We start from the raw sequence: 26366 nt of genomic DNA, 5'->3' as shown, positions 1-26366 counted from the left end.
ATGTATTCTGTTTCTAACCAAGGGGAATATTCTTCCCCGCAAAAGTCATCAGAAATTTAACAATGTGTTGATTACGGAAACGATGTTGTGCCCCATTGTATATGGAGCGTAACAGTTTGGAAGGGTTCCGGACTATACAAATGATCGAGACTAGTCGGGGAGGTAGGGTAGCCAAGGGTTTAAGCGTTCGCTCGTCACGCCGATGACCTGCGTTTTATTCCCCACATAGTTTACATGAAGCCCATTTCTGGTGCTGGAATGTTGCTAAAGGCGGCGTAAAACCATACCCACTCACTCGACATAAGTAAGTAAGCTTGTGGTTGTTCATTTGCTGTTATAATATTAATTACATGGCATCATACAGGTCATTGTAAACTTGGGAAAGTACATATTTCCCTATTGTAACCTTTAGAGCTAATTTCACAAATGACAAAAATCGGTATTATACATGTAAAAACACACAAACTTATGGAAAACGTGTGTTTTCGGTCGGAGTTGTACATATCCGTCAATCACTCAACTACACCTGGGTCATCATGACCCCAAGCCGTTAAATAGCTACACGAGTTGTCTCCCCTTGATGTCAATTCTCACAATCAGCTGCTCGTGGTGTATGTACATCACTGTGTGTCCCGCTAGATCTGTCATGTTCCCCTGCTGTAAAATAACGGTAAGTGGTACGTATAGTTACGATACTCCAGGTATGAATCTTCTATCGAACTATCTATTGACACATCTATCGAACTATCTATTGACACATGTATTGGTTGTAATAACACTGAATGATTTCTAGTGCAAATGTATCCTTTTATATATGTCTGTAGTTCAGAAATAAAAGCAATAATACTTCAATCGTGGCTGTTGTGAGGATATAGTATTGTTTCAACAGGGTGGATAATCATATTTAGGTGTTCATATTTATATATTTTTATATCATTTTCAGCAAAGGTATAATCTAAGTAAACTGCACTGAAACGAAAAACCGAAAGTAGGGCAATTATAGGTAATATTATGCCACGTGTACGTTAGGCATATCTCTGAGCCAAGTATGTTTACTAGATACAATTAAAGTCAAGTCTAGTCTTGCATGAAGCTTAAATGGAAACTCTGTCCTTGGGAAGAAGCGTTTAGATAGGTGACATGATTCAGGCTTGAGTACAGTAAGATGTCCAAAATAATAACTTAAAGTAATTCTTATTATTACCTTGTGATAAAGGGATATAATAGGGTGGACGCAGGTGTCATTGGAGTTACACAGTTATTTACAGGCTACTGTTCTCATAGCTAGAAACATGGCGGCGTAAACAAGGCACAATATATGTGTAATTTATTGTGTATTTTGTGATGAAATTCTGAATAAACAACTGAAATTTCTCCAGTTAAATCACACTTTAAAGTAGGAATACTTACAAACCCAACAAGACTATAGCTTTCAGAGTAAGATCATACAAGCTCATGTGAGAAAATAACACTTACATCCTACATCGAGACCTGGAAAAATGGACATGTCACGACAAAACAAGAGACAGATACTCTCCATATACTTTTAAACCCAAACCCTAAAATGAAACTACATGTACTTCGACAGGTAAGGCCCGTGAAGATCCGGGTTCGACTTGGTCTTTCACTAACCCATTCTTTGTCGTAAAAGGCAATAACGGATCGGATGGTCGGGCTTGCTGACTTGGTTGACACATGCCATCTTATCCCATTTGCGTAGGACGATGCTCTCATGATCTTCAGGGACTGGAATCAGACTCAGACTATTTACCAATTGTGTGACAAATGACTGTGTTGAATAGATATAGGAGATAATGTAAGCAGGATTGTTACGGCGATATAACATGTAACCTATGTATAGATGGATCATCTTTCTATAGCAAGGAGTTTGACGACAGTCCGTTTTCTATCATTGCCGATTTGTGCTGAATTTCATTTCGCCTCGATCGTAGCGTCACAAATGGCTATTATGGCCCTTCCATGGCCCGTATGTTGACCAATCAGATTCTGCCTCTCATCACCTCCAACTGCACCACTTCAAACAAAATGCCGTCAAGATGATCCGATCGATAATCAAAATCAATATTGTAATTATATTTTTACACAGCGAAATGCATCAATTCACACGAGCACGTTGGTTTGATAATGAACATTTGGAAAAGTCGGCCGACAATTGGCGGCACACGCCATGGACTCACTATGCAAGACAAAATATAACTCAGAACCTATAGCCTACATCGACAAGGGTGGAAATTGGATTTCTGTAATGTCAGCTACCTTCCTTGTCACAGGGGATAGTAATGGATACACGACCATATGGATAAAACCTCTACGTCCTACTTCAAGGCACCTCTCATGTCATCAAAGACAAACTCTGAAACATTCTTAAGCCGCATTCACATGCACAAAATTTAATCATGTAAGTAAATTTGCACATGTGTAAATATACATACGTGTGTAATAGTAAATTTACTTTGCGTTCACATGGAATTTATGTAGAGTGAGTAAACTTGAAAGTGTGAATAATAAATGCATTAAAATGTCTCATTGTTTCTCTGAACTTCAACAGAGAAGGATGTCCTCTTATCACTGGCGCTTTAGAAGACAAACCCAGTATTAGATATGTACTGCTCTTGCAATAGGTCTGTCACAAGAAAGACCGTCTGTTAGCTGGAACGACGTGAATAAAACTAGTGACGACAAAGACTGGTACGATTATTTTCGGATGAACAAAGGGGGTTTCGATCTTATCTGCACACAACTGCAGGATTACTTAAAAGCTAGTGACCAAGCTGTTCGCCAAACTTGGGATGTACGAATGAAAGTTGCAATCGCAATATACTGGATGGCTTCAGCTTCAGAATATAGAAGTGGGATGCACAAAACATATTTTCGAATGATTTAAAACTTAATTTAAATGCCATCCGTTACTACAAACACGTACACGTGTACATATACACACGCCCGATCCCACGCACAGTTGCAAGCTAGCACGAGTATCTGTCGTGCCATAATATCAATCATGCCTACATAACTGTAAAATGCAAGACACAAGTGCTGTAACCGAAAGATGTGTACTGTTCTAGACACCAGTGCTGTAACCGAAACATGTGTACTGTTCTAGACACCAGTGCTGTAACCGAAACATGTGTATTGTTCTAGACACCAGTGCTGAACCGAAACATGTGTACTGTTCTAGACACCAGTGCTGTAACCGAACATGTGTACTGTTCTAGACACCAGTACTGTGAGCGAAACATGTGTACTGTTCTAGACACCAGTGCTGTAACCGAAACATGTGTACTGTTTTAGACACCAGTGCTGTAACCGAAACATGTGTACTTTTCTAGACACCAGTGCTGTAAGCGAAACGTGTACTGTTCTAGACGCCAGTGCTGTAACCGAAACATGTGTACTGTTCTAGACACCAGTGCTGTAACCGAACATGTGTACTGTTCTAGACACCAGTGCTGTAACCGAACATCTGTACTGTTCTAGACACCAGTGCTGTAACCGAAACATGTGTACTGTTCTAGACACCAGTGCTGTAACCTGCACATGTGTATTATTCTAGACACCAGTGCTGTAACCTAAACATGTGTGTCATTCGAGACACCAGTGCTGAAACCTGCACATGTGTGTTATTCTAGACACCAGTGCTGTAACTTAAACATGTGTGTTATTCGAGACACCAGTGCTGTAACCTAAACATGTGTGTTATTCTAGACACAAGTGCTGTAACCTAAACGTGTACTGATCTAGACACCAGTGCTGTAACCTAAACATGTGTACTGTTCCAGACACCAGTGCTGTAACCTAAACATGTGTGTTATTCTAGACACCAGTGCCGTAACTTAAACATGTGTGTTATTCTAGACATCAGTGCTGTAACCTAAACATGTGTGTTATTCTAGACACCAGTGCTGTAACCTAAACATGTGTGTTATTCTAGACACCAGTGCTGAAACCTGCACATGTGTGTTATTCTAGACACCAGTGCTGTAACCTGCACATGTGTGTTATTCTAGACACCAGTGCAGTGACCTAAACATGTGTGTTATTCTAGACACCAGTGCAGTTACCTAAACGTGTGTTATTCTAGACACCAGTGCTGAAACCTAAACATATGTACTGTTCTAGACACCAGTGCCGTAACCTAAACATGTGTGTTATTCTAGACACGTATGCTGTAACCTGCACATGTGTGTTATTCTAGACACCAGTGCTGTAACCTAAACATGTGTGTGATTCTAGACACCAGTGCTGTAACCTGCACATGTGTGTTATTCTGGACACCAGTGCAGTTACCTAAACATATGTACTGTTCTAGACACCAGTGCTGTAACCTAAATATGTGTGTGATTCTAGACACCAGTGCTGTAACCTGCACATGTGTGTTATTCTGGACACCAGTGCAGTTACCTAAACATGTGTGTTATTCTGACACGGTAGTGCAGTTACCTGCACATGTGTGTTATTCTGGACACCAGTGCAGTTACCTAAACATGTGTGTTATTCTAGACACCAGTGCTGTAACTTAAACATGTGTGGGCCTGTGACCGGGTGTAAATCCTTGGTGTCAACTTTGTGTGCAGACTCTTTCAGTGTTGTCACAACCCCTAGTGTACAGTACACAACCCTGTGCACTTAAAAGAACCCACAAATTCGCTGGCAAATGACCAGATGGTGGCTACCTGAATACGTGCAAACACCTAGTTGCGGGTGCAGTAAAACTTGGACAAAGTACTGTGTCTTTGTGTCCCAGTCCACCCAACTGTGAATGGGTACCTCGTAAGGATGGGAAAAAGCCGCAATAACTTGGTGCGCCTCGTGGCTGCACAAGTTGTATGCTCCCCAGAGAGTTGAGAACGAAAATACGATGTGCCGTTGAGATTGACATCCAGTGATCGAGGGAAAAAACAAAGTGCATTGAGCATGCATGTGGGATGGACTAAATCGCTATATACATACCCATATAATAATGTGTATTATTCTAGGCACCAGTGTGTAACCTAAACATATCTACTTTTCCAGACAACAGTGCAGTAATGTAAACATATGTACTTTCCTAGACACCAGTGCAGTAATCTAAACATGTGTACTGTTTCAGACAACAAGACAGTAACCTAAACATCTGTACTGTTTTAAACACAAGTGCAGTATGTCGATGTCATTCAACCCCCTGTGCCAGGAAATGCTGAAGGAGTGGCTTGGGGAGAGCCATAAGTTCAAGATCCTGTTTGACAGTTCCCAGTACCACAATCAGATCGAAGAGTTTCATAAGCGCTGTGACAAAAGTGAACCCACTGTTACTGTCTTCTACACCAATGGCGACAGTGTTTTCGGTACGGCTATATTAATAGAGTACGTTTCACACCATAAACTCGAACTGAGCTAACTAGTAAAAATTCCCAGACTGATCTCGCAATGACTAATGTAAATCCTCTACATACTTCGAACGCCGCCTTTTTCATTACGTCACTTCAAGGAGTTCCCGCGTTAAAAAACCCTTTGAAGAACTTTCTCAGCAAGATACAAGTGAGCGAGTCAGTATAATTTTACGCCGCTTTTAGCAATATTCCAGCAATAACACGGTTGGGGACACCAGAAATGGGCTTCACACCTTGTACCCATGTTGAGAATTGAACCTTAAATCGTTCTTAAGTTATTACAAATTTCACACAAGGCACAAGTCACAACATGATGAAAACACAATGGATTATAGTTTCAGCTAAATGCATCATCATGTGTTGACAGATTCTTGTCTGATATTCCAGGTGGCTATACGCGACAGACCTGGCAGCCCTCTTCTAACCAAGAATACAAGCACGACAAAAGAGCTTTTCTGTTCCAGCTGTTCAAAAGGGCCACTTTCAACCCGAAGAAGTACCCTGTTAAAGCCCATCGTTGTGCTATCTATTGCCACAGCGACTATGGACCAACATTTGGAGGTGGTCAAGCCGACGGAACGAAGGATATTGTCACACAGACGGACACTGGTCACCAGGCGGGCGTCACAGTGCGAACAGCAATAGGTCAAGCATACAGCCCTGAAGTACGCCAAAGTGTAAACTTCACAGACGGTCAAGAGGAGGTTGTGAAGTTCGAGGTATTTCTTGTCATTGGTAAGTTTAACCGTTGTCAAGTAAATATTTGTCTGCTTACAATTACCTACCAGTTTTTGAGAAGAGCTGGTTTCATCCATTGTATTCAGCGAAACTTCACATTACTCTCACGGCTATTGTCCTTCACGGCTATTGTTTTGGGTAGGTAATCGGAGTTGTTCGCTGGAGTACGTTATATTTCCCAGCCGTGATGGCGATTTATCAAAGTCGAGCGTATATTCTGTTGTATGCGCGCAATCACTGCCGGTCGGAAAACCACCCAGGACTTAACGCTTTAAATAAATAGGATTTGGTGGTTTGATTTATGCATCGTTGATCACTCTGCCAGACACCGGTTAACCTGAACCAAGTATGTATATACCCCGCCGATCCAATAGTATCACTGAAATATTATGACACAATTTACGTTGTCACAAATCATTAGTTTCTGAATCACTGTTTGGACAGTATTTAAAAATATATATTCTAGACTTTTGCATCGTATATCGTTTTATGCGTTATGATTAACATTAATTTCATTTGATTAGAGATCGGTGAAGAAATGAATTTTTGAGAAAATTCTAAGGCAACACTCATTACATATACTCATGACAAAAAAATTGAAGGGGGTGACAACCATTATTGGCATGAGTATATGTGTATTTTATATAAGCGTACCGGTAGAATGTTCTTAGAAATTCATTTCTTCACCGATCTCGGTCAATTTTGAAGTATATGTTAATCATAACTTATAAAAACAACATGCGATTGCAAAAGTTTAGATTTTATATGTTTAAAAAGTATTGTCCAAACAGCGATTCGAAGACCAATGGTCACAACGTTATTTTGTGGACTCAGAATTACTTTGTCACAACGTTGTGGCCTGGTCATTTTATGTCGCCACAAGGTTAATATTATTTGATGCTGAGGTATTTTACGCTGTCTTAACGTTGTATTTAATTTAATGGGTTTCTTAGTTGTGAACAGTACATATGAAACAAAGCAGAATTGACTTCAATGTTTATTCGACTTCAATGTTTATTCGTCAGTTTGCATGCTGCTTTGCTGTGTTTTCTGAAGCTGTAGCTGAATAGTGAACAAGGAACTTCAAAGGGAAACGTTTTACGGAAAACTCTATCGTGACACCAAGTTATAAGAAAGGTTGTTATAACGTTGCGAAGAGCCCAAAGCATAACGTTGCGAAATCTTTGCATGTTGATTAGCTGGAATCAAAGTTATTGCCAGACATCAACAAGACGCGGTTATCTCGCTGATTCGCGGTTTGACCTCTCCACGTTAAACTGAGACGGGTTACAGTTTCCATACATTTTTATTTCAGATGACAATGAATATGTTGAAAAGGCATGGCGAAATGTCACTCAAGTGGCGGTTGAGGTACATAAACCGTGATATTTCATTAGCAATTGTAAGAATCAACGTTGTAACTAGGGCGAAACGATTCTATATGCTGTTTAAGAAAATAATAAAGTTAGTGCAATTGATTTCTCATTAGAGTGTACAAACATTAAAACAATATAGTTCTTGGCTATAAAAAATCCCACGAAGATGAATTAAGAGAACACATATGTCATCATGTGTATAATATTGTATGATCTGTCATAATGATTATACAATATGATGTGTTTTTCCCTGTTTCATGTTTCAGTCTTTACGAAGAGACTTAGAAGGTTTCAAGCCTCCTGGTGGTTTGACGTTCACAAATATACTCCTAGTTGGTCAGATAGGAGCGGGAAAGTCGAGCTACCTCAACAGTATCACCTCGGCCTTCAGGGGTTACGTCACAAGCTCTGTGCCTACCGGCAGTGCACTCCACAGTCTAACACAAAAGGTGCAGGGACAAATCATAATATATACAAGTAGTCAGACGATACAATGTAGTTGTATTATTCGCATTTATTACCCATACGGGTGAGGAGATCCCGTGTAATATCTTTTTGATATTTGCACATGTGCAATTTAGTGATTCTCGACGTTGATTGGTTGATCGTATATTTGTACATTTTCATTGGATGCCGGAACTACTTTCACACACTACGTTCATTCATAAAGTTTCATCGATTCATTGATAAATTGACATTATGTAATGTAATCACACATTCCGAGATCTAAAAAAGAAAACATTAAGGTGAAAGAATATGAATATTCTTTTTATTAGACGTTATTATTTTGGAATAAACCTGCGTTATAAATAGTAGTCTTTTTAAATTATATAATCTTTAAAAAACCTACCAAACAATCGTTTGCATTGTTTGTAAACAAACATGGCCGCCGTTAGGCTAACCCCGATCAAGGTCACTTACCTAGTTAAAGTTGACGGTGACCAAATAGGAAGAGTGATAAGAATTTTACAGCCCTTGAATTCTCAAAACCTGTTTGTTGTTGAAACTGAATTTGGGGAAATAGAAACAGCAAGCTTAAGATACCGACTGAAGATGTTATCTGAAAGTGTAACAAGTAAGTCGGACACGGCGTCCATGACATCGAACCAGAAAACAGCTCCTTTCTTACCGGAATCAGTGCTAAATGTTCTTCTTCAAGATGACTTTTTATATACATGCATTCCTAATCAATCTGAGAGGTTGGTCCCAGTAGCCGATGCAGAGATGGACACATTTCATAGACTCGGATTCCGACTAGAGTTATCCTTCTTGAAACTGCTGTACTCTACTAAGACGAGAGTGTAACACGCCTTCCACAGAGCAAAATGTTGTTTAATCTTCAAACTTGTTGAGTTTCTTGACAGAAAACTTTAACTAGATGTATTCGTTGGATGGTTGTCTTTTAGATTTCCCAACTTTTAACCGTTGACTTTCCCAAAAATTGACAGGTTTTTGCCAGAGTGTGTTTCAACACTACACCGTCACCCGTCACTAAAAAACACGTCAGTCGTGAATGAACGATGTTCCGTCGCACTGACTTGATCAAATAAATGTTTAGCTCTTATTAAGTTCAATGATATATTTAAAAGATCATTTTAGCATATAAACAAATGTCAATTAATTATTCCAGGCATAATAATTTTGTTGTATGTTAAAGCGATTTTATGATGTACTATTTCCATAGCGTAGTTATGTTTAATACGCGCATGAATACGAATCAGCTGTTTAAGGTCAGAAGTCCTGTCTCCGGGTGGTTTTTATTTCGTGGTTCTTCCTTTTAAATTACATGATGGGTAAAAAATAGAATAACCAACGAGGTCCGAGTGATTACGGGAAATATGCCCTCGTTAAAATAATGTTCAGTGCCTCGCCAAGGCTCGGCACTGTGAACATTATTTCAACTCGGGCATATTTCCCGTAATCACTCGAACCTCGTTGGTTATTCTCTAAGTAATCCATTCACCCAGGATCCAACTAACCCCTTTGATATCCCAGCTATACGACGGAAGTCTTTAAATTATCTAATCTTGTCAAGAAAATCAAGTGATTGACATCATGAGCATAGATCAAACGCAATTGGGATACGATGACATATGTCAACCATGTCAGCGAGCCTGACCACCCGATCCCGTTAGTCGCCTCCTACGATAAGCATGGGATACTGAAGAACAATTTTAACTGGCGTTTGAATATAGGCAGCAACTGTGAAGCCATTTCTAGAGTCCCACGTGAGTGATATTGCTGGACTATTACTTAAGTGGCGCAACAAACTATCCAGTCACTCACCTTTGTGTGACCTCGATCCATCGAGTTGCAGAGTATCATTTGCAATATCTTGATCCAAACATTTCTCAAATCTATGTCAGTGAAATTCAGCTGTAATAGGTAACGTTCTCGCTATTATAGACGTGTAGTCTCTGCTGCGGTTCCTCTGCGTATTTATCAGCTTACGCAACATTGTCATAATGAATCACTGTTTGTCAGGGTTACTGGCATGGTTGATTGCAATGCCTTTCTTTGACTATCCCTCCTTTTATTGCTCCAGAATGAAGAACACAGGATCTATACCTGGCCTCAAGGGATGCTACTCAAGTTTCGATTGTGGGACACACGAGGATTTGAACAAGCAATGGGCCAGAGTATGGTACGGGACATCCAAAACATCATACAAGGAAGTCCGCAAAGTTACATAGTAAGCGTCTAAAATCAATTAAGTCACCATACTAATTGTTTGATTGCCATTCTAGAAGTTGGTGAGTCAATGATAAAGCATGCGACTTTATGGATAACAACTGTTTGTTTATTGCATAGATAATCTACGTTTCGATGCAGATTCTCACACCGTTTTAAGCCAAACTTTCAAGCGCGTTTAGTTTGAAAACGGTGTAAGAAACGAAACGTCGCCATCTACAATAAACGTATGCTTTATTATTGTAAAAACATCTTTTGCCAGACACTTCCTGGGACTCCAGTTATACACTAAACTGTGTTCCAGTGAAATTTTACATAGGTTACATATGCCATGTGCCTCCACCCAGGAATCTGGATTTGTTTCCTGTTTAGTGGTACTTATGTTCAACTGAATCCATTTTTTATTCTTAATCCTGATGTACACTTTTTTTCCCCGAAAAAACGGTAAACAGATGAGTTGGGAAGTTAAAGAGTGAAAAACCCAGTATATGATGAACATTTTTTCGGGACAGGCTATGCTGGCAACGATGATGACTAACCTGTGGAATAGACATCTAGGACGTCAGCAGGCATGGCGTCAGGACGAGGAGGAGCTCCAGCGGAAGATTCACTGTGTTGCTTTCGTCATTGATGGCTCAGTGATCAATGGTCTACCGCTAGAGGTGAAGGATGCGTTTGAGAAAATAAAGAAAACTGCCAACGAATATGGTAAGAACTCCTCTGAATATTACGAACGTATGAGGTGCTACATATGCAATGTCGATTTAATGAAAATTATTTTACTTTATGTTGTGCGTGAATTTTATTTTAAATGAGTGAATGAGTGAGTTTAGTTTCACGCTGCTTTTAGCAATATTCCAGCAACATCACCGCAGGGGCACCAGAAGTGGACTTCACACATTGTACCCATGTGGGGAACCGAACACAGGCCTTCGGTGTGACGAGCGAACGCTTTAACCACTAGGCTACCCACCGCCCCTTATCTTTGTATAAGGAGTACTATACATGGACGTGTGTATTGATCATACAGCTCATTGTGTGTGTGCGCGAGTGCGTGCGTGTTTGCATGTGTGTCTACGTGTGTGTGTGTGTGTGTATTTATGTACGTCGATATGCGTTTCAGGTATTCCGCAGACAGTCCTGTTGACGAAGATCGACAAGGTGTGCAGGATGGTGGACAGTAATCTATCTCTGACGTTCCACAGCACCCAGATACGGGACTTGGTGGAACAAACTGCAACACTCTTAAGGCTGCCTCGGTCTCACGTCTTCCCTGTGAAGAACTACGAGCAGGAGAGTGAACTGGACGACGATGTGGATCGACTCACTCTTCTCAGCCTCAGGCAGATGCTGAGGTTCACAGACGACTTTCTATTACAGCATTTGCAGTAGAATATAGTTGACAACACTACGCACCTGAATATATATCATTTGTATAGATCCAGGTACTTCCTTATAGATTGAGAAGGAGCCCTAGTAAGATGAGGGATAAAGGAACTAATTCCATTGGCATTGGCTACTCGTGGTAGGGGGATTATCAGTTACATTCTACAACCATCAGGTAAAAGATTAAATGACATATTTATTTATTTATTGGGGCTCTTGTCAAGCTCTGGCATCTCTCTCCAGTGATTCTAACTAGAGTGCTGTTGTAATTACCATTAATGACCAAATGCAGTATTCCCATTCAGGACATAGTTGGAAACCCAATTTGAACTGAAGTGAGTTAGTTTTCTTCAAATCTTTGAAGGGCATTTAGAAGTCGAATACATAAGAAAAGCAAGATTTATGGATGTCAACATCTTTATTGTGAATAACACGACGTTTCGGAGTCTATGCTTGCTCCCTCATCAGGTGATTAAGTTTTCTTGAACGATGAACCTGAATAAATCTAGACTTGCTTCAGTCCGGGCCATAGCATTACAGATAGTCGAAAGGGAGAAGAGGCGGATGTGGAACTGTGAAACAGACTATAGTATGTAGCAGTGTGTAGTAAAGTAGTGTGTACATCTTACATAAGTTATGCTGTTATCCGCCTGTAGGTTAAAACGATATATCCTACCCATCAAAAGTTTGGACAACACTCACTATATGTGGCTGCAAACTTTATGCTATTGCACGAGGATCATGCATCAAAATGCAGAAAAGCATGTGTAAATATCGTGCATGTGAACTGCTGCGTTTCGGTGTAAAGTTTTGTTAAGAATTCGCCAATTCTCACTGAGTTTCATCATTTATTGAAGTCATAACAATAATCTTTTCAACGTTACGAATTTGTTTTACAATACATCAGTTCATGTGTAAACAATACCTTTAAACAGTATCAAATACACTCTTGAATCTAAACTTTTCATGGGTAGTATATATACATAAACACTGTGAAAAGACATGTAAGTATTATTGGCAAAAATGGGCATAGATATCAAATTCAAATGTCCTTGTATTTATCTATAATATCACAACAGTGTTGAATCTCACGTGAATGTTTTTTTAGATGACCTTTTATGGTATCGAGTTGACATGGATTATGCGTTGATATTGTGCGTTCGAATGTTTACGTTCCTTGTTCGACTTTTTATACTCTTTTACACAGAACATATACACTACGATCAAGAGATGCCGTATTATTTACATATCGTTTCCTATACTTCTGTAAATGCACCATTTGTTGGTGGAAGATAGCAGACCTTGAGACAAAAATGTATAGAATTGTTTGTTTTGAGCATTAAAACGTATCTGTGCATCTGACTTTTTGTATGGCATTTTGACAGAAGGATGTAAGTAAATAGGGAAGTAAAGGTACAGTCTAAAAGTAAAAGTAAATTAGTCTTTGATGCACATTTACATCCACAGCAGGGGCGGATACAGGTGTTTGAGAAGGGTGGGGGTGAGGGTGCACAATCTTGAGAAATGGGTGTGTGTGCGTGCAGACTCGGGTAATGAAGAGGCAACCACACACTGATTTCATGCTGCAAACACCCCCACCCCAACATCTCCCCCACCCTCCGCACACACCAATAGAAATACTAATTGTGGTAAAATAAATTAGCTTCAACCAACATGTATACCTTTTTCCAAATGTTACAAAATTTCACACTTATTGTGAGTATTGGTCATTATTTGATTCTCTAACACACACACACACACACACACACATGGATATGTATATATTCGTCTTTGTCTAAATTTTCGTCTAAATTCCTCACGCTGCCCAGTTTCTGACAGAAGAGTTGACAAAATTTAACATGCTGTTGTAATGGATATGAAAGGATGAAAAACTGGGAAAAAAATGTTTTCGAAAAACTCATAATTTAAACTGGGCGAGAATATTCACTTTTACTCAGAAATAATATTTTGGAGGTTTTAAATGCATGAAAGTATGTTTATAAGTATCATGATACAAATCGGCTAATTAAGAGCGTTATTAAAATATCACGCACTTGGGCGCGCGCAAACATTTGACCCATTGGCGAGAATATTTACACTTTTTAATGTTTGCTCTATTATATTTGTAATTCTGCAACATAAGACGACCACTTGTACCCACCAAGGACTCCTTTACACTTTTACATATGTATGTTACTGCTGGACCAGTAAACCGAGTGTATTGGTAACCGGTCCATCCGCTAACCAAGGACGTGTCCTCTATAAATAGATACGGCTGGGCTTTCCAGTGACGTAATATGTTCACAGCACAAATCGCCACAGTGTTTTTGCGGATCGAAAGCCTAGCACAGCAAGTGTTTCCTCACAAAACCGACCACTAACAGGTAAGGACATTTTGTATTATAGTAAATGAGTGAATTTAGTTTTACGCCGCACTCAGAAATATTCCAGCTATATGGCAGCGGTTTGAAAATAATCGAGTCTTGAACAGAAAATCCAGTGATCAACATCACGAGCATCGATCTCCGCAACTGGGATACAACGACATGTGTCAACCAAGTCAGAAAGACAGACCACCCAATCCCGTTAGTCGCCTCTGGCATGGGTTACTAAAGACCAATTCTAACCCGGATCTTCACGTGTTTGCAATATATCATCTGAAAGGGTTTTTTATAGCAACAACAAATCTATTACACGATAACATCTTTGAAGATCTGTTTTGTACTTGGAGTGCATCAATACACTGTGAATCAATACTCTGGCATTATTCGTGCCATTTCTGTGAAAGAGAAAGTTGGCTTCTTGGAAAACGATCTATTAATAGAACGGACGTGTCTGTATAGATTGCACTTGCCGACATGCTAACGTAGTATAATACAAGGCACTAGTAGAGTTGCACATGTAGTCTCTACGGTGAACATTAATAGTTTAAATGATAATTTCTCAAAAATAATAAGAAAACAGACTGAGGTCCTCTTCGGATACTATACATCCCAGGGGCGGATACAGGTTTTTTAGAAAGGGGGGTGCATATTATTGAGAAAAGGGAAGGTGCACATTTCATTTTCACCCGAGTTTCAATGGTCATTTAAAAATAATTCTGGATCCGCCTATGCATCCATGGGCTCAGCATTCAGTAAAACCTCGGAGCAAGGCCAAGGTACTAGTTCAAAAGTTTGATGTCCGACACATCTAACTTACGTGATTACTCATATGGTAACTAGACAGAGAAAATATCCAATTTAAATTTTTATATTCATGTGAACGGCCGGACATTTCACGAGGTATGTGGAGTATATAGGTGTTGGTAGTGAGTTCATTGAATGCAGTGGTTATTGTAGAATTGCAGATCTAATCAGCTGAAATCACGCAAACTTCTGGTAAGGATAAATGTTCAGAAAAGGCTGGCCAAAACACGAGGTGGGTGACAAAAAGGCCACTTAACTCAGGAATTTAACATTTCGGAATGCAGATTTTCAGGTGTCTAGGATTATACTTCAAAACTGGACGTTTTCCTATTCGAAATAATACAAATAACACATCGACCGTCCTCTTCATGGAGAATAATACACGTTTACATTTCTGCTGAATGAAAGTTTTGTTTGAAAGGTCAAGGTTGCGCCGAGTGGCTGCACATTTCACAGGCTCTGAAGGAAAGCTGATATTTACATGTGTTATGCAACTTGGATTTTTATATTTGCACTCATTCGATACTCAATTGTTATGGATTTCTTCACAGCTGGTAAAAACCGGTATCAATAATACATTTTGATATTACACAAACATGATTTATGTTTCACATGCATCTGAAAACAGACACAATCGACATGCAAACTCCGACAATGATTTCATCTCAGTTTGAGTCTCTCGTCTTCAAGAGTATAAGCGCTGGATGTAAGCCGGGCAGATACTTTTAACAAACGGCGTCTATTCTCAACGGGGACGTGGGCCACGTGAGCAGCAGAGATTACTGTATAACTATAGTCCTGTAGTAGATCTGTGTAAATATGTTGGAACAAAACTTATTGCATATTTACAACTGAATTATTTGGTCCATCGATCACTTGATTGTTTGGTTGCGTCAAATCGAATGTATCTCTTTCTGAGGATATTCGTGACTGGGTATACTTTAGTCGGGACGTTGTATATCTAAATACAGATGTTGCATGTCGACGATGTGCTGCCTTGTATAACAGCTAGAACATGATTTGTAAAAACAATGATTGTATTTAGTTTTTTTGCAGTAAATTGGAAAACGTCATCAATTAGGTCATATTTTATGTGTTTACCCTTTTAATGATTGGTTTACGACGTACGCAGTAAATCTCTATAAAACAAGTTACTGTAGGTGTTAGTTAGAATGTGGTAATGGAGAGTATGAAATGAATGGCGTTCTTGAGTAGGTGTTAGTTAGAAAGTGGTACCGGAGTGTATGAAATGAATGGCGTTCTTGACTAGGTCTTAGTTAGAAGGTGATACTGGAGTGCATGAAATGAATGGCGTTCTTGACTAGGTGCTAGTGAGAAAGTGGTACCGGAGTGCATGAAATGAATGGCGTTCTTGACTAGGTGTTAGTTAGAAGGTGGTACCGGAGTGTATGAAATGAATGGCGTTCTTGACTAGGTCTTAGTTAGAAGGTGATACTGGAGTGCATGAAATGAATGGCGTTCTTGACTAGGTGCTAGTGAGAAAGTGGTACCGGAGTGCATGAAATGAATGGCGTTCTTGACTAGGTGTTAGTTAGAAGGTGGTACCGGAGTGTATGAAATGAATGGCGTTCTTGACTAGGTCTTAGAAGGTGATACTGGAGTGCATGAAATGAATGGCGTTCTTGACTAGGTGTTAGTCAGAAGGTGGAACCGGAGTGTATGAAATGAATGGCGTTCTTGACTAGGTGTTAGTCAGAAGGTGATACCGGAGTGTATAAAATGAATGGCGTTCTTGACTAGGTGTTAGTTAGAAGGTGGTACCGGAGTGCATGAAATGAATGGCGTTCTTGACTAGTTGTTAGTTAGAAGGTGGTACCGGAGTGTATGAAATGAATGGCGTTCTTGACTAGGTGTGGTACCGTCAGAAGGTGATACCGGAGTGTATGAAATGAATGGCGTTCTTGACTAGGTGTTAGTGAGAAGGTGGAACCGGGTGTTAGTCAGAAGGTGGTACCGGAGTGTATGAAATGAATGGCGTTCTTGACTAAGTGTTAGTCAGAAGGTGGTACCGGAGTGTATGAAATGAATGGCGTTCTTGACTAGGTCTTAGAAGGTGATACTGGAGTGCATGAAATGAATGGCGTTCTTGACTAGGTGTTAGTGAGAAGGTGGAACCGGAGTGTATGAAATGAATGGCGTTCTTGACTAGGTGTTAGTTAGAAGGTGGTACCGGAGTGTATGAAATGAATGGCGTTCTTGACTAGGTGTTAGTCAGAAGGTGATACCGGAGTGTATGAAATGAATGGCGTTCTTGACTAGGTGTTAGTAGTACCGGAGTGTATGAAATGAATGGCGTTCTTTGGACTAGGTGTTAGTTAGAAGAAGGTAGTACCGGAGTGTATGAAATGAATGGCGTTCTTGACTAGTTGTTAGTTAGAAGGTGGTACGGAGTGTAGGTGTTAGTTAGAATCTGGTACCGGAGGGTATGAAATGAATGGCGTTCTTGACTAGGTGTTAGTCAGAAGGTGGGAGTGTACCGGAACGTTCTTGACTAGTATGAAATGAATGGGCGTTCTTCACTAGGTGTTAGTTGGAAGGTGGTACCGGAGTGTATGAAATGAATGGCGTTCTTGACTAAGTGTTAGTCAGAAGGTGGTACCAGAGTGCATGAACTGAATGGCGTTCTTGACTAGGTGTTAGTTAGAATGTAGTACCGGAGTGTATGAAAATGAATGAGTGGCGTTCTTGACTGGGTGTTAGTGAGAATGTGGTACCGGAGTGTATGAAATGAATGGCGTTCTTGACTAGGTGTTAGTTAGAATCTGGTACCGGAGCGTATGAAATAAATGGCGTTCTTGACTAGGTGTTAGTCAGAAGGTGGTACCGGAGTGTATGAAATGATGGCGTTCTTGACTAGGTGTTAGTTAGAATCTGGTACCGGAGTGTATGAAATGAATGGCGTTCTTGACTAGGTGTTAGTGAGAAGGTGGTACCGGAGTGTATAAAATGAATGGCGTTCTTCACTAGGTGTTAGTGAGAAGGTGGTACCGGAGTGTATGAAATTAGTGGCGTTCTTGACTAGGTGTTAGTCAGAAGCTGATACCGGAGTGTATGAAATGAATGGCGTTCTTGACTAGGTGTTAGTTAGAAGGTGGTACCGGAGTGTATGAAATGAATGGCGTTCTTCACTAGGTGTTAGTGAGAATGTGGTACCGGAGTGTATGAAATGAATGGCGTTCTTGACTAGGTGTTAGTTAGAAGGTGGTACCGGAGTGTATGAAATGAATGGCGTTCTTGACTAGGTGTTAGTAACAAGGTGGTACCGGAGTGTATGAAATGAATGGCGTTCTTGACTAGGTGTTAGTTAGAAGGTGGCACTGGAGAGTATGAAATGAATGGCGTTTTTGACTAGGTGTAACTCAGAAGGTGATACCGGAGTGTATGAAATGAATGGCGTTCTTGACTAGGTGTTAGTTAGAAGGGGATACCGGAGTGTATGAAATGAATGGCGTTCTTGACTAGGTGTTAGTGAGAAGGTGGTACTGGAGTGTATGAAATGAATGGCGTTCTTGACAGCAATCTTAGTATGGTAACAGACTTGTGTAAATAAATATCTTCTTCTTTAAAATACAGTGTGGTTTGTTGTTCTGCATGCACATATAAGCAGCCACTTTGACTGGGCACCGAGAACCTCAACGTAATAATCAATGAACTATTTTGCCGCAACAGCTCTTATGTTGTCATGTAAACCGGTTTTGCAGGTCGTATTATTTCCACTCAGGATGACAAAACTGTTCAATCAACTGTGTGAGGAAACGTTAATGCATTGGTTGGAGGGGAGGAAGAAATTCAAGTTGTTGTTTGAAAGCGGAACCTCAAAGAACGTCCCGTATGACTTTCACAGATGTTGCGACAGAAAAGGACCGACTGTATCCATCTTCTTTGCAGACAACAGTTCGTTTGGTGAGTATATTACATTTAAAAATATTCCGCAAGCACGTTTGGTTTCGGCATATTGTCATGAAGCCTTACGGAATTATCTAACCCGATAACTAACCTAATAAAGAACAATGTACCGCTTCGTTTGCAAACGATCCGTAGTACTGAATGACGGCATTCTCGCTAAATTCAGCTCTAAATTATAAATGGCATCAAAACTCAGTGAAAATTTTATTGTCTGGCGACTCCAGCCCAGGTCACGTGAAACTGCTGCAAGAGATTGTCAAGCATAACGCCCACCCAGAGCAAGTTGCTGATTCAAGAGTTGCGGCATACTTGCTTTTTGCGTTTTCCTGTTATAGATGATCGTGTAACTGTTGTGTTTAATGCTTTGTCACGCTCTATATGACCAACTATTTCACGTTTACCGCCAGACCCACGTCCAAGTTGCCTACATGTCATTGCCATTACCGTCTGTGGCAAGAAACTACAAAAAATTACCCCCCTTCGAAGATCACAAATATTACCAGTTTTGTGGGTTTTCTGGATTTTTTAACTAACACCTAGTCAAACCAGGCATTCATTTCATACACGTTTTTAATTGTGTTGAGTACATACAAACACACTTTCACAGGCATGGCGATTAAATAGTTTATCAAAGACAATAGAGATAAATCCATCACTGGTACATTTAATTGAAACAAACCAGCGGCATTCCATTTGTATACCATCATGTCTCCTAATTTCGCATGTAACGTTGTCATAAAGTATTAATGATACCCCCTGATATATTTATGTTAGTGATAAAATAGTATTACATCTTAAGTTGACGAGCATTACAGCAAAATGTCTATTTCATTGCCATGAAGAATATGAGTGATTGAATCTTCTCGGTTTTACATTAGGGGGGTATACTTCTGCAAGTTGGGATGCCAAACCTTCAGGATCAAAACCGGATCGTGATGCTTTCGTGTTCAAATTGTACGACCGAGGTTCTTTCGATCCAAGAAAATATGACACTGATGATCACAGCTGTTCAATCTACTGTCATCCTCTCTACGGCCCAACGTTTGGCGGAGGTAACGATGAGAAAGCAAGACGAGATGTTGAAACCAGACTTGAGCGGCGCTCTCCTTACAGGCGGGATGTGGTGATGAAGCTCCTGATCCTGACTGACCTGGGCCAGACATACAACAGCCAGAGGCACCACAGACATGAACGTCTGGTTTCCAACAATATGGCTCAAACGGGATTTCAAGTTTACCAAGTTCTTGGTATGAGGGTATTGTACACATTAGCCACAGCTAATAATAAGAATGTCTGTTTGTGTTGCGCTGGGTTCCATCAACAAAAGTGCATGCTCAAGGCGCTACAATAGTCACAGATGCGAAGTTCACAGGAGGAGATAGTTCGTGGGGATAGCACTTTCTGAAGAGATACGTTTTTAGGCTGGTTTTAAATGTCTCAAGGGTGAGGGATTCTTTTCATGTTCTGAGATAGTGAGTTCCATAACTGGGGTGCTGCTACTTGAAACGAGCTGTTGCAATACGAGTTTAGTCTTGAGTTTGGTACTGCAAGTAGGCGTTGGATTTCAGACCTTAGACGTCATGAAGGCTGGTAAGGAGAGATCAGTTCTTATAGATAGCTCGGTGCTGTACCATTCAAACAGTGTAGGCAAAGCACAAGATCTTGAAGTGGATCCGGGCTTATATTGGTAGCCAGTGTAGGGACATCAATACCGGTGTTATGTAGTCAGCCAAATCACCAAGAGAACATACATTGCATTTATTGTCTGTCCCTCAGCGGTATATGTGCAAATGATTCGTTTGAGGAGATACGTAAAAACCAGGTTACGAACTGCATCGAGTTGTTTGTGCTGTTGACCAATAGATTGTCTGGTCCAGACTCGATTGTTTACAGACCGCCGCCATATAGCTTGAATATTGCTGGGAGCGGCGTTAAACTAAACTTACTATTGTGCAGTTACTGGAATGCCACGTGGTATACCTTTCCAAGTTATTGTGAATGCATTTATTTGCCCTGTTCAGTACATAACTAATATACATTTGTCCTTCTCAATGCGTATACAAACACCGTTGTGTCGAACTCACGGTTGTCTCGAAGTTACAGTTTGGTTCCCATATATTCCTGATATAGTCAGCATTATACGTTTTTGACCCGTGAAGATCCGGTGTAGAATAGGTCTTCAGCAACCATGCTTGCCACAAAAGGCGACTATGCTTGTCGTAAAAGGCGACTAACGGGATCGGGTGGTCAGGCTCGCTGACTTGGTCGACACATGTCTTCCGTTCCCAATTTCGCAGATCGATGCTCATGCTGTTGATCACTGGATTGTCTGGTCCAGACTCAATTATTTACAGACCGCCGCCATATAGCTTGAATATTGCTGAGTGCGGCGTAAAGCTAAACTCACTCACTCACTTATACGTTTGTGTCGACTCTCGGATAACTGGAATTTATTGCGTAGGTCCCTTCAACTTCGAGACAATGGTGTTCGACTGTTTGTGTCCTGCTGGGTACATGTATTTGCTCTTTAACCCCCGTGTACCTCTCGTGTTGAATTTAATGGCATGTATTAGAACAGCAAACACTTTGGTCATTGTATGTTTTGAGAAACAATTAATTATTTTCGAACAGTCAGGCAAGCTGAAACGGAGAGGAAGTATGTCATTCGAGGTGAATTTAATGTTTTCTTCTTTCCGACAGATGATAAAGATTACCTGCCTTCCCCATGGACACAAATAACGGACACAAATGACGTAAGTACTGAAGTAATAAGAAAAGTGAGTTTAGTTTTACGCTACACTCAGCAATATTCCAGCTACATGGCGGCGGTCTGTAAATAGTCGAGTCTGGACCAGGCAATACAGTGATCAACAGCATGAGCACCGATCTGAGCAATTGGGAACCGATGAAATGTGTCAACCAAGTCACCGAGCCTGACCACCCGATCCCGTTAGTCGCCTCTTACGACAAGCATGGGTTACTGAAGATCAATATTCTTAGCCGGATCTTCACGGGTAGTAATAAGAAGAACACAATTACAGCGCATTTTCAAGCATTGTCCTCTATATTGATTGAATACATTATAGTGTGTTCTCCTTAAAGGTACTAGTTATTGCACAGCACACTTCTTTCAAACTACATAATGAAGCCCCCAGAGAAAATAAATATAATGTAATAACGTAACGTAAATATAAAATAAATTACGTTTTTAGATTACAATATTAAAAAAAAAGTTGGAAAGAATTAATACAACGTTGTATTAAATCGACTCTCAGGTCCTCTACCGGCCGAACGTTTTTTCAAGCGAACCCCACAGAGTTATGTGCCTTGGAGCGCTCTTTATAAATGCCATGGGCGCAACCCGTGAAAGCCAGTTCGGCAAACACCGACACCACCATGTGCGACAGTTTCCGATATACAGAGTAATATTTTACATTCCATATATGGCAAGTGTTCTCTGTTTGGAAGTTGTACGCCTCGAAGATTCAATTATCGATTTCAGGCAAGTCATAAGGGATAATAAGTCTTCTGTTGCATCAATAGGAAGCTAAGGTGAGTGCATATGCCACAACATATATAATATGGGCCAAAATATTGTCGAACATATGTGGCACTGTGCCTTTAAGAAAGATACCATTGGCTATATTCATATTATTTCACAATTTCACTTTCAGAACATGAAGGCAGACATAGAAGCTTATAGCGTGCCCCAAACACTTGACCCCGTGAAGATCTTGCTTGTGTGTCAGCGAGATGCCGGCCAGTCCAGCTACATACACAGCATTCGCTCCGCCTTTAGGGGTTATGTCACAAGTGCCCACAGCACTGAAGTTGCAAGTGGTACTTCCAAGGCAAGAGGACAAATGATATGCATGAATTTACTTCATATATTTATGTAAAACTTTCTTTCAATGCTTTCATGCACACATAGTTTGTAACATATTACATTCTGTAGCTTCCTTTAACGTTTTACCACATTTAGTTCTCAATTTTAAAGTTGTCAATTTAATCACTTTTAGAGGAAGGAACATGAGATCAAAAGAGGACAAGACAGGGCAGTTCTCAGTTTGAGATTTTGTGAGAGTCCAGGATTGGAAACACCCCAAGACACTACGCCTGATGCAGATTCAATCACGGTCAGTTAAGCATCAAATCAAACATGTTTTGATCTAGAATTGATATGCTTGAAAACCTGGAATATTCAAAGAATAACACAGTATGGCAACATGAATCAATCCAGTAGTGGCAGGATATAACCTAGTAGTTAAAGTGTTTGCTCTTCAGGGCATAAAATAGGCTCTGTTTTCATGTTTGATGCCCCCCGCCGTGATCCTGCTAAAATTGACTCACAGTTATTGTTTGCCACATGATATGTATGGATGCAGTCGATTGGTCTATTTTCAGACGAAGCTTGCATTATGGATTCACGGTATCATTGACAGTTATAGGAAGAGGACTGATTTGAAGAGCATGCATGGTATTGTGTTTGTTATTGATGGAAGTGTCATCGATGACCTACCGAGAGATATAAAAAGGGAGTTTGACAAGTGGAAAGACATAGCCAACAAATGCAGTAAGTTTAACTATGCACTTACCCTACGTCGTTAATAAACAGCACTAGACTTAACTCAAAATGTTGTACACCTGATAAGGTTAACGTTGTTGCCGTTGCATTGTCATCCATTGTGTCGATTGTTGATAAGCAAGTCAATCATTGGATAGTCTGGTCCGTGTCTCGTTATTTACAAGCGGAGTATGCCGGGAATATTGATGTGTGAGGCGTTATACAACAAGCACTATAGTCATAATGTTAGCCTTTGAGTTAAAAGCTTCGTTCTTCTCTCTTAAAACTAAATTTTGTCGATGTAGTTAAGCTTATTTTCTTTTCGAGCAGATATTCCCCAAACAGTGGTGCTATCAAAGATAGACTTGGTTTGCTCGTTGGCGGACAAAGACCTGTCTCTTACGTTCGACAGTTCTAAGATAGCAGATCTGGTTGACAAGGCAGCAGAGCTCATGGGTCAACCGCGCTCGCACATCTTCCCGGTGAAGAACTATGTTGAGGAGATTGAACTAGAAAAGGAGGTGGACCGACTTACTCTGTTCAGTCTAAGGCAGATGCTACGGTTCATACAAGATCGCCAGCATGATTCTGTGCAGAGCTCAAGACCAGAAGACATTGTGTAGCAGCTATGGTGTCCATGGGAGTGTTCCCGGAGATCGTGTAGAGCCATATCCGAACAGTAATATTCATTTCAGCCATGTAGTATAGAACGTATATCACACATATTATTATCGTGAAGAAATTTGACGTTTATCTAGTGCTAGCTGATGCTTAAGCCACGCGTTTCTGTCAATGAAGCTATTACAAAGGTCAAAATATCAAGGTCACAAAAGTGAGTTCGGGATTTAACCCAACCCTTCAACTAATAGGATAACCTGATACGACCAGATGTCTTTAACTTGTGATGAACGCTATGCCTAGACTGTAGACACCTGGAGATGGTGGTTCTCAGTGGGACTTCCGATTCAGGAAGACATGGTTGATTGACTTTGGAGTGGACGTTACCCGTCTACAAATGATTAAGGGTATATTTCCAAATGGTATTCAATACTTTGTATTCAGTTTTGACATTTTGTTCGATTTGTTTACGTCATCACCTTTAAGGATTGTCCTCATTATTTTACCTTAGTTTAAACAAGTCAAATATACTTCATATGGAGAAAGATGCTTCCAGACTATTCTCATACAAAGTAGTTGCAATCACTGTCGGCGGCTTCTTCCTGTGTTCTCTCAGGGATGGTTGACAGGATTATTTGATGTAGTTATCCATATTTAGTCCTATATTGAGAGCTGTGATCATATGAATGTGTTCCCAGCCGTTGTGACGCCCTACAGCGAATGCATTTGCCACGCAGGTGATTTCTATAGTTGAGTGCTTTGTGCCAGAATAAGCGATGGTGGTTTTCCGTTAATTTATTTTGTGCTACAGATGCAAATACATAGCCATACTAGAACAAAACTCAGAATGTACGTAAACACAACGACGCTTGTATTTTGTGATCCACACTTGTTAGCTATAGCATAAGTGTTACTCATTGATACAAGCTGACTATACTACAGAATTTTTCCTGAATTGTCCTTGGTCACTGTAACAACATCTACAACGTCAGATAAGATATCAGAGGGCCTATAGATACGTCTCGCGAGGCGCTACTTCCGGTACTAAGCTGGTTCCCCGCACCCTTTGCGCGCACCAACTTGCGATATGCGAGACGGGGCCCAGATTACTTCCGGTACCAAATTTCCGGTGACAAGCATATATTTACGAACCAGTTCTGGTTCCAAGTTGCGCGACCGCCAAATATGGCATTGCTAGATCGGACCAAGTGTACAACTATGCTTGGCTGTCACAACTGTTGACAGTCGTAAATGTTGGCTAAATTAGAGATGGTGTGACAGGAAATTTCTTATTCCTGCAAGGATTATCGGGTTCCTTACCATCACCTGACAATCAAGAGACCATTCGAAAATGTATGAAACGTTGTTTGTCACCGGAAGTACTAAGGTCTCGGGAAGTGCCGTGACCTACGGCGGGCCCAGTCGTACAAAGGTTAGACGAATTGTAGGCAGCATGCTTAGCATCACAAGAAAGGCCAATATTATCATTAAACTATTCTAATCATTGTTGTTTTCTTGCACACACTGGCATGGATATTTCCAAATGGTACATTACTTATAATTACGAAATAAAACTATCTTCTCCAGGAATTACACCTTGATGAAATGTTGAAATGACATGAATGAAATTAATTATTAAAGATGGTGGTGAAACGTTAACTTTGTGATTGCATGGTTTGATTATAATGTTATTAATCGTTGTTGACAAATATTTAAAGTTTTACCGTAGAATCTATTCCGGTATGACCTTAATGACCTGGATGCCGTTGTACAAAACAGCCTTAACGCTAAGATTACCTTAAGTCTATGTTAAGGTATGGGAGTTACGGTTACCTTAGCGCTAAGATAGCTTTGTACAACGGCACCCTGGAACTACACATTGATAAAATGTTGAAATGACTTGAATGAAATTAAAAGATAAACGTGAACTCCGTGATTGCATGGTGTGATTATAATGCTATTACCCCTTGTTGACAAATACTTGAAGTTTTACCGTAGGGTCGCTTCCGGTATGACCTTAATGATTTATCTTAAATAATAACAAAAACTGTTACATTTTAATGCATACACTTGAAGGTGTCCTATTTCTGTTTTGACAGTCTAAGTAAACCTAGGCTCAGTACTATTTGTTACACTGCTATACTGGCTAGAACAAACCCTAGTAGAAGGTCCTAAGTAGAAACCCTAAGGTTTACTTAGACTGCTGTTTTGACATTCCCGCCGGGATAGTGCTGAACTTACCAGAAACCGATCTCACTTGTGCTGTTTCTTACATGGTGAAAAAAAAGTTCCTGCACGTTTTTCTTGAGGCTATTTTGCAAAAAAAGCGTCATTTTGGATGGTATTCGCGATTTACCCTGGTAGTGAATTTTGTAAATACCGTAGTTTTGCTATAACTATAATTTACTGACGCGATTCTTTCGCCCCACGTTAGATTGATACGTCACGGCAGTTCCAACCAAAGTCTTGGACTATTTTTCACACATTA

At 40.3% G+C, this 26366-nt stretch overlaps 2 protein-coding genes across 3 annotated transcripts; both read left to right on the top strand.

The window, feature by feature from the left end:
- The first annotated feature begins 495 nt into the window (after positions 1-495).
- LOC124275740 (interferon-induced protein 44-like) lies at positions 496-12342 on the top strand. The gene is made up of 8 exons (XM_046711390.1): positions 496-670; positions 5111-5345; positions 5778-6125; positions 7444-7499; positions 7771-7953; positions 10050-10196; positions 10708-10903; positions 11319-12342. The coding sequence occupies exons 2-8, from the start codon at positions 5162-5164 to the stop codon at positions 11585-11587; spliced, it is 1383 nt and encodes a 460-aa protein (XP_046567346.1). The 5' UTR covers positions 496-670; positions 5111-5161; the 3' UTR covers positions 11588-12342.
- Positions 12343-13916: 1574 nt separating this feature from the next.
- LOC124275738 lies at positions 13917-25806 on the top strand. 2 transcript variants are annotated; one of them, XM_046711384.1, is made up of 9 exons: positions 13917-13964; positions 18490-18693; positions 19575-19943; positions 21397-21449; positions 21972-22118; positions 22371-22562; positions 22716-22832; positions 23101-23269; positions 23591-25806. In XM_046711384.1, exons 2-9 carry the CDS (start codon positions 18513-18515, stop codon positions 23881-23883), a joined length of 1521 nt encoding a protein of 506 aa, XP_046567340.1. In that variant the 5' UTR covers positions 13917-13964; positions 18490-18512; the 3' UTR covers positions 23884-25806. The 2 variants fall into 2 exon arrangements, with proteins under 2 accessions (XP_046567340.1, XP_046567341.1); XM_046711385.1 differs by lacking the exon at positions 13917-13964 and adding an exon at positions 15432-15534 and having other exon boundaries at positions 18492-18693; positions 22371-22547.
- Positions 25807-26366: the final 560 nt, after the last annotated feature.

This window comes from Haliotis rubra, unplaced genomic scaffold, assembly GCF_003918875.1.
Source record: "Haliotis rubra isolate DU_JTF1 unplaced genomic scaffold, ASM391887v1 Scf202, whole genome shotgun sequence".
NCBI lineage: Eukaryota > Metazoa > Mollusca > Gastropoda > Lepetellida > Haliotidae > Haliotis > Haliotis rubra.
This window is presented reverse-complemented; position numbering and strand designations above follow the sequence as displayed.